At 39.2% G+C, this 9,437-nt stretch overlaps 1 protein-coding gene across 1 annotated transcript; it reads right to left on the bottom strand.

The window, feature by feature from the left end:
• Nucleotides 1-2,830: 2,830 nt before the first annotated feature.
• C1GALT1C1 (C1GALT1 specific chaperone 1) lies at nucleotides 2,831-9,257 on the bottom strand. The gene is made up of 2 exons (XM_060001841.1): nucleotides 8,944-9,257; nucleotides 2,831-6,860 (listed from the first exon to the last, which is right to left on the bottom strand). Exon 2 carries the CDS (start codon nucleotides 6,853-6,855, stop codon nucleotides 5,899-5,901), a length of 957 nt encoding a protein of 318 aa, XP_059857824.1. The 5' UTR covers nucleotides 6,856-6,860; nucleotides 8,944-9,257; the 3' UTR covers nucleotides 2,831-5,898.
• Between the last annotated feature and the right edge of the window lie 180 nt (nucleotides 9,258-9,437).

Below are 9,437 nucleotides of genomic sequence, written 5' to 3'. Positions count from 1 at the left end.
TTTTATTTTTACATTATCATATATTTTTTATTTTAAAAAATCTAATATTTTAATATTAAAATAAAATTTAAACACAGCATCCTTTTCTCACCATTAAAAGTAGGATAATTCTAGACAATTTTTCTGAAATCTATAAATGTGCTTATACAAATGCATTAAAAGCTAAGTATCTCAACATCTGTAAGGTCTTTAGCAAATAAGTATCAACCTTCAGGAAGATGAGAGGCCACCTGAAAATGCACCAAAATTTCAAAATTAAGCTTTTAATTTATTGATAATAAAGCTAAGTATCACTGATATGCAAGTAAACAGTTTTTAGAACAAGCTGGAATTTTTCTAAAATTTAACCATGGTTGAATAAAATAGCAAGAACTAAAAAAAAAAATGTCATGAAGAACCTAGGGGTAAGACACGAATAAAGACACAGACCTACTAGAGCATGGACTTGAGGATATGGGGAGGGGGAAGGGTAAGCTGTGACAAAGTGAGAGAGTGGCATGGACATATATACACTACCAAATGTAAAATAGATAGCTGTGGGAAGCAGCCGCGTAGCACAGGGAGATCAGCTCAGGGAGATCAGCTCGGTGCTTTGTGACCACCTAGAGGGGTGGGAAAGGGAGGGTGGGAGGGAGGGAGACGCAAGATGGAAGAGATATGGGAACATATGTATATGTATAACTGATTCACTTTGTTATAAAGCAGAAACTAACACACCATTGTAAAGCAATTATACTCCAATAAAGATGTAAAAAAAAATAGCAAGAACTTCAGGCAAGATGGTATGTAAATATGAAAAAATACATAAAACACTTGGAATTAATTCAGAACTTGTAAAAATACTTGAGTGGTAAAGTGTTAAAACAGTCAAGAGAAATATTCTTTGACAAAGAGATTACATGCTAGAAGAGACATTTTCTACCTTCCATTCATACTTCACGTATAAAGAATTTACACTCAGAATTTGCTTAAACCTCCCTAACTCCCTCCCGCAATGCCTATTTTGCAGAAAATCTCCCCTCACGTTTCATAAAATGTTAATCTTGGCCCACAGTTGCATCACCATCTTTGTTTATGGGCTATTGGAGAGAAGTGTAAGTTAGCCAAGCCTCTATTCCACAGTGGGAAAATATGGGTAGGATTAGAATGCAGTAAGACTGGGTTGCTTGCAGTGTGCTTCTGAGGAATGTTCTGTTTCCCTCTTCATTAGCAGGGTATTCTGGGAGAATCTTTTGAAATTGAACTTAGTCCTGAGGTCGGAACTTTTTCTGTCACCTTCAGGCTAGGTGATTTGTGACCATTTAAAGGTTATACCATTTAGAAGCCTTTCCTGGATTTTTAAAGAAAAGGATACAAGGGGGAGGGTTGGTTAAGTGGGGGAGATGAGGGTAGAGTGTAAGTGCAAAGGCAGAACTAGCAGCTGCTTTGTGACTATCAATACATCCAAAAGATAGGTTGGGAAAAGGATTAGTGAATATTAAAATTGACAGGAGCAATTTGGTTCAATTATAATCTAAGGAAAAAGGCTGAGGGGTCTAATCAATATTTTACTCCAGATCTAATGAGTTAATTTTGAGAAGGAGGATCCAATGACTTAATTTTGAGAAGGAAGATCCAGTGATGGAACTCATGCAAAGAGATGGCCTGGGGCCTGCTAAAAGTCAGGTTGCAATTTCCGTAGCCTTCAAGACAACCAGAAAAATAAACAGGCCTTTTAGAAGAAACTTCGAGTTTTCTCCCATTCACATGACAGCCCCGGGGTGGGGTGTTGTCTCACACTTCTGGAATTGGTTAGATCTGTGCTGTTACTGTAAAATACACACTGGATTTTGAAGACTTAATAAAAAAAAGAATGTAAACTATCTCATTTTTTCTGTTGATTACATGTTGAAATGACAATATTTTGGATATATTGGGTTAAGTAAAATATAATACTAAAAGTAATTTCACCTCTGTCTTTTTTAATGTGGCTACTAGAAAATTTTAAACTACACATGCGGCTCCCATTATATTTCTGTTGGATGGCATTGGGATGGAGAACAGGCAGTATTCCCTGAAGCTTCCTTCCGGAGGTGAATACCTTAGAGTGGCAAATATGGAAAAGAAGATTCTCAGTGCCAGTATTTAAAGTCTTCCATTGGGGGGTGGGATAAGTTGGGAGATTGGGATGGACATATACACACTACTATATATAAAATAGATAACTAATAAAGATCTACTGTATAGCACAGGAAACTCTACTCAATACTCTGTAATGGCCTATATGGGAAAAGAATCTTAAAAAGAGTGGATATATGTATATGTATAAGTGATTCGCTTCGCCGTACACCTGAAACACAACATTGTAATCAACTACACTCCAGTAAAAATTAATTAAAAAATAAAGTCTTCATCAAGTTAGGACCACTTTTCCCCTTTTCCCCTCAGATGGTATGGGGTTGGTGTTTTGACTGTTAGAACATCCCCATTTATTCAGCACTTTGAGTACCTTTGTGGATGTCTCTTATCAGTCACTCATTAGAAGCATTTCTTACTTTTTTCCAAACACAAGCCTGTCCCATAATTAATGGCATCCGTCCTCACTCCCATCCATCCATCCATTCATTGAAAATCTGAGGCTTATTTTTAGGCCCTGCTCTTCCTGCCAGGGCTTTCACTAAATTGCCAAAGCAATGGCAAAACCAATGTGGCCATTCTTGCATGGAATCAGTGAAAACTATCAAAGAAATGGGAATTATGTGGGTTAAGAGAAATAACACTTATCAAATTGAGGACTTTTAAGGCAAAGAGGACCACCATATTCTAATAGTAAACAATTGCTTGTTTTATTGCTCGTGCAAAGCTTACATGAAATGATTATTTGACTCCCTGTATGAATCATGTGTTTGGGCTCTTTTTGCTTTCCACAAAATACCAGGTCTAGTGTTAAGCTCATAGATACCCAATATATACAAGGAGTAGTATAGTATATAGATTCCACACTAATAAAAGTGGACTTTCCTTTCTATTATGCTAGAGACCCCAGACATACACCATTATTTCATACTTTCTAAATAAGTCATTTCCCCCATTACCCTTTGAATACTTTATAGTATTTTATCTTTGATGATACTGGAATTGAGTGATTATTTTTTCATTAGACTTTGGGGGACTCCTTGGTGGGAAGGTTGGCAAAACCTTCCCTGAATTTCTTTGAATGCCAAAAGAAAGTTAAACTTTTACAAACAGGCTCTTCACATAAACACTCAGACATGCATTGAATGCATCAATCCAAGTCAGCTAGCACTAAAAGGAACACAATACTTTAACTGAGTGGAAAATTAGTGGTACACCATTACTAAACTCTGTGCTTTCAGTAACTTTTCTAATACAGGTGTTCCCTGAATCTGGGCATTATAAATCAGATTTGATACACAAGCAGTATTTTAGCTACATTAAAAAAAAAGCCAAGGGGTCTAATCTATATTTTGCTCCAAATCCAATGTTTTGAGAAAGAAGGTCTAGCGATTGAACTTGTGCAAGGAGATGGCCTGGGGCCTGCTGAAAGTCAGGTTGCAGTTTCCCTGCATTCAAGAAAACCAGAAAGATAAATATAACTTTTAGAAGAAACTTGAAGTTTTCTCTCATTCACATCTCAGCCAGTGGGCCTCACACTTCCAGAACTGGTTAGACCTGTGTTGTCCAATATAGTAGGCATTACCCAGCCATATGTAAAATATATTTACAATCATGATCAATTCCCATTAGACCTCCACTCTTCCCGACTCTCTTCCCAATAACAGAGTGGAGTTAGGGTTATAGTTTTTGGCTGTTGAATGCATGATGATCAAATCTGTAACCATGACTTCTGTAGCACAATTTTCTGTGTTACTGATTCCAAATTTATCTACAAGACTAGGTACAAATAAGTTCAAGGAGACAGCATATTATTTAAGACAACTAACATTTTATAAAGGAATACTCATGTATAAAAATACAATCAAGGGCTTCCCTGGTGGCGCAGTGGTTGAGAGTCCGCCTGCCGATGCAGGGGACACGGGTTCGTGCCCCGCTCCGGGAAGATCCCACATGCCGCGGAACGGCTGGGCCCGTGAGCCATGGCCACTGAGCCTGCGCGTCCGGAGCCTGTGCTCTGCAGCGGGAGAGGCCACAACAGTGAGAGGCCCGTGTACCGCAAAAAAAAAAAAAAAAAAAAAAAATACAATCAAGAGCATCAGTTTGGTTTAAAAAGCAATTGTTACTTTAGTACCCACTAGGAAATCAAACAATGGAATGCATTTTCTGATATATTTATTACAACTATACCTTGATACACTAATGTAATTGAAGGCGATAAATATAGTAGAAAAAGTTTTAAGATACTGGTGTTGGGGGCAATGTGACACTTGTAAACTGGGTGTCACACTCAGTGAGATACTGTTTATCATTGCACTCACACTGAATATGATTTGGTTTGTAGTAATTACATCTGAGACCACATATTTTGGTGCTTGATAAAAGGGTTTTATTATTTTTCAAAATTAATAACCTTTCATTTTAATCAAGAGCCCCAGTGAGGAAAATCTATAAATTAAAACAAAGGGTTTTACACACTACTCTGATGATCAATAATTTGAAGCCCGAGGCCCTCTTGAGGAAATTCTTTCTGGCTTGCAAAAGCTGTAGGAGACCATTAACATCATGAAGCCAGTTATAAGAAAAATTAACCTCTAAAATGTCATGGTTTCACACCCTATGGGGGCTTATGGATCTGACTTAATATGGCATGTGCAGGCCTGATTTTAGGACAAGTCAGCTCCAAGTGTTTCACACATTTATAAACACAGAAGCTGTTGTATCCACCATCCATAAAGCTTTTCGGTAGCCACCGAAATCAGGCCAATGGCAGCGTAATCCAAGGTGAATGGTGAGGTTAAGACCTCCACACCAAAAACTGTTGGATATGGTGCAATCATGAACATGGGAAAAATCTAAAAATTTGAACAGGTAAACAAAAGCCAGGACAGACTCAATTCAAGTAAGTGAAACTGCCAGACTTCCGAAAGGAGTTCTTCAAAGAAGACTTCCACAGAACTCGTTTGCTCTGCAGGAGTAAATAAATCTCAACTGATATATTTTTATCCAAGCCACAGCTGAGAGCTTGATTAACTGGGAAACAATACAGTTAAATGACATTACATTCTTTACAGTCACCACTCCAACTTCAATATCTGCATAGAGAAGTACAGAGGGTTACACTGAAATTGTGTATGCTGAGGGAGGCCACTAAATTAGCTCCCAGGAAAATTATTAACCTTTATAATTAATTTTCACTTTTTCTCTCAGGGATAGATTTCAACTTTCACTTTAACAGTGGTTGGGAACATTCCCTTTATTGCTTGGTTGTGCATTTTGAGAAAGCAAATCCATGGCACTTGCGAAGGCTTAGAACATAAACCAACGTTAGAAGTAACAGAAACACACAGCTAAAAGTTTTACTTTAATCACAAATTCACAACTAGAGATTTCATTTGCGTATCTTAGAAAGCTAAAAAGACATGTTAAATTTTTTAACCAATCAGCAAAAACATGTGCCACACAGATTTTTAATGTTCATAATTTAGAATTTATCACATAATATATTATTTATAAATATATTCTTTATTTGTAAAATTATTATTATTAAAACATTTCTTTCCAACACAGTTGAAATTCTCATGTGTGTTTTAAGGAAAAAAACCCTACCCTATTTTAAAAAAACCCTATTACTAAACTTCAATGTGCGAATAAACCAGTGCCACCAAACTGAAAACGAAAAAAAAAAGAAAAGAAACATACTGCTGTGTTGGATATGCAGTTGTTACTACAAATAACACCACATGTCCTACACGGTGATCATATACATGCTCTTATTTCTTCTCAGTCATTATCAGAACCATTTGGAGGTAGGAAAACCAATGCATCATTGAAAATATGCCCAAATGCCCTAAGACGGTATACCCCGTACATCATTACATGCATCTGATTAGGCGTCAGTCCATTAAAAGTAACAGCCATATCTGAACAACATCCTTCTACTACCTGGTTGGGGTGATTAGTCATTGCCTCTTTAATAAAAAGCCCAACAGACTTGGTGTTAAATACATCTTTTCCTTCAGCATCTTCTGCATTTTCTGCAAATACTCCAGCGTATTTCAGGCAGACTGCTAGCTGCTTATCTTCAGATATCTTCCAAATCATCCCTCCCTGTTCAGGACACTTTTCAGGAATACTGAGAAGGCTGTTAAGTCTTTTCATTGATTCTACACTTAAGACAATTCCTCCTTCCATACTCACATACTCGAGGTCTCCAGATTTTATAGTGTGGCCTAGATAGAAAGGTTGTGATGGATCCTTTTTTAACAAAAAGTACTTTAAGTTTTCAATAATAGCAAACGTAGTGGGGCGTGCAAGGAAGAACCAGTTGTATTGGTCTCTATATTTATCAAAGGCGTATTTGTAAGCTTTTCTCATCATTAACCACATGTCATTTGTTTCCATGTTAATTGACTCAAACACTTTAACATTTTCAGAACTGAAGAACTCTGCTTTGTCACAGTGTTTGGTCCAAGTCTCCTTCACTGCAGCCCAGAGACTCACATCTTTGGGTTTGACAAGGATGATACAGTATACTCGAAAGCTCTTACTGAGCTCCATGCGTTCATCCTCTGAAATTTTCAAGATATCTTCTTTATTAGGAGCTTGTAGGTGATGATGCTCATGGTGGTGCATTCTATTTCCATGACCAATCCTAATGTGTCCTAGCATAGTGATCAAGGCACAGAAAATGCTTCCAAGCATTACACCCTTCAAAAATGAACTGCTTTCAGAAAGCATTTTTCCTATAAAGAAGAAAAAGATCCTTAGGATACTTAATAGAAAAGGAGTCTAGTGATTTGATTTGATATTCCCCCTATACTTACATTTTGCTCTTAATGTTAAAAAAAAAAAAGGCTCCCAAGCTTGAAATCGAGTCAGTGCAAGTAGCACAAGAGAGTCTTAAGAATTTTTTGCTTCCAATGATACCTGATTACTGTTCAGAACAAAGTGGAACTTTGCAGCAACACCTTGCTGCCATAGAATTTTCTGGGAGGCTATTTTTGCACTTCATCTATAGGGATTTAATTAACCAAGTACTAAACCAAAGCACTAACCCCAGAAACTGATATTACAGAGGTTGTCTGTCCATCATTCTCTTTAAAGGAATTTCATTTCACAAGCTTGCATTATATTATTTAAATACCTCTGTGGATATAAATGGACTTTTACAACAAAACCTTAAATTGAACAGATAAAACCACATACAATTGGTAAATCACCAATGGTATCTGTGCTGGCCTCTGTTCTCAACCTAGTGCTTTATTTAACTGATGGCTGCTGTCCTTAGGTGTTTTGAGTACATCTTGGAATTGATACCATATATGTTAATATTTACCCTTTTGTTCCTAAGACTAAATGGTTTCCAATACAGTATCTCAACTAACTGATGTATAATAATAAAAGCCCATAATGAAAATAGCTAAATTATTTGGATGAGAACTGAGTCAATATAGGCATATCTGGGGACTATTAATGAACATTTTTATTTCCTCCAAAGGCATTTTCTTATTCTTTGGGGAAGTAAAAAGGGAAAAGTCTACACTTTTATTTCAATTAGAAATTAAAAGAAAACCCAACATTAAATACAACTGTTGAGATTTTCCCAATCTCCCTTCTATCTCCACAAGGAATGTTCTACTGAGCTACTTAGATTTTCCCTTTGTTTCTTAAAGTTGAAAGTGGCCTTAGAAGCTATCTAATGTCACTTTTCTCATTTTACAGATAGGGAAACAGAGGGTCCACAGAGGTTAGGTAACTGACCCAAAGTCACAGTCAGCAATAGAACTGAACTAGAAATCAGATATCCTGGCATCAGTTTAATGGTTTTTCTATTACAGAATAAAGATTTCAACAGTGCTTCCACCCATATTATTGAGAATTTAATAAAAAGTTACTGAATAACCTTGTTTTCCTACAAATGTAAAAACATGTAGGATCTGTTAACCATAATTGATATTTTGCATCCAGCATCACCGTACTGCTACAAGGAAACCATCCCTTGGTTTTCTTCTAGAGGAAATGGACTTTGACCTCCATTACCTTAGAAGGACAACGTGTGGAACAACTTGACAGATGTAATTCCTAAGGAGGGGTGGGAAGTCGGGTGGGAAAGAGGCAGGACAGGTTTCCTGTGTCACTCACAGAACTTGGTCAACAAACACAGCTCTAATAAGGAAAAGAAAATTCACAGGAAACAAGCTCTGCTTGTTTTAGAATTGTCAGATGCACTCCAAAATGAATTATTTTATATAGGATTTTGGCATTTCATATTACACAATTTTCAATATGTCTGGCCATTATATAATAATTCACTAGTGTCTCTTAGATTGACAATGGTATATGTATGTCAGAATTCTTCCTGATGGGGATACTACTTATGAATCATTTGCACAAATTTTTCTAAGGAGTAGCATCTAGAGATGCACATGATAGGATATTTGGTGCAGAGGCAAGGGAAACTTAAAACCGCACACAAGCACAAGCGAGGCAGAAACGACCGGAGTGGTTTTTGAGATGAATCCTTTTAGATGAAGGCGGTTGGGGCGGAGTATGGAAAAAGGAAGAGAATGAAATGGAGAACAAAAGTGAGGGAGAGACATGGTCATCTCAACACCCCAAGGAGGGGCCGAGGGAGCGCCTCTAGGAAGCAGGCGCTCTAACTAGCCCCCTCACTGTTCCTCACACTGCACCTGCCCGGACACACCGCGTGGAGCACGCTGGGAGTGGGCCAGGGCCCAAGCCTTCCCCGGAGAGGGGCGGGGTCAGGCCGCTCCGGGGGCTGCTCCGCGAGCAGCTCCAGGTGCGAGCCGATGCCCCAGCACTCACCCGCGTCTAGAGCGGCTCAGGGGCGGTAAAGCGCAGCCGCGCACGGCTTTCCTCTCACGTTCGCGCGCCACTCGGATACGTTCCTGGTCGGGCTGCTCTACATGCAGGCGGTTTCTTCTCGTTGGTTTCGCTAAAGGTGGTGAGGACCCGGAAGTAGACGCCACAACGGCGCGGGCAGCGGGGCGGGGCAAAGGAGCCCTAGGCCAGGCGGAGCCGCCCGCCCGCGCCGATGTCGGAAGGGCCCGCGCGCACGCAGCGCTCCCTTTCTCCCCGCCCCGTGCCGAGTTCAGAGAAGCGCGTCCTGCTGGCGTGACCCGCACGCTCACCCGTACCCAATGGGACGCCCAGAGAGGCGTGCGTGCGTACGACCTGCTGACACGTCCCACCGCTTCATTTTCCGGTTGTGGAAACTGCGAGAGCGAGGTAGTGTTTCACCTGACTGAGATCGTGTCAGGTCTCTCAATGGTTTCTCTGACAAGCACCTGAGGCACTGC

This window comes from Delphinus delphis, chromosome X (genome assembly GCF_949987515.2).
Source record: "Delphinus delphis chromosome X, mDelDel1.2, whole genome shotgun sequence".
Classification (NCBI taxonomy): Eukaryota; Metazoa; Chordata; class Mammalia; order Artiodactyla; family Delphinidae; genus Delphinus; species Delphinus delphis.
This window is presented reverse-complemented; position numbering and strand designations above follow the sequence as displayed.

What these genes read in the sequence shown, in the direction of transcription:
- C1GALT1C1 (XM_060001841.1), bottom strand. Translation starts at nt 6,855, where the DNA reads ATGCTTTCTGAAAGCAGTTCATTTTTGAAGGGTGTAATGCTTGGAAGC.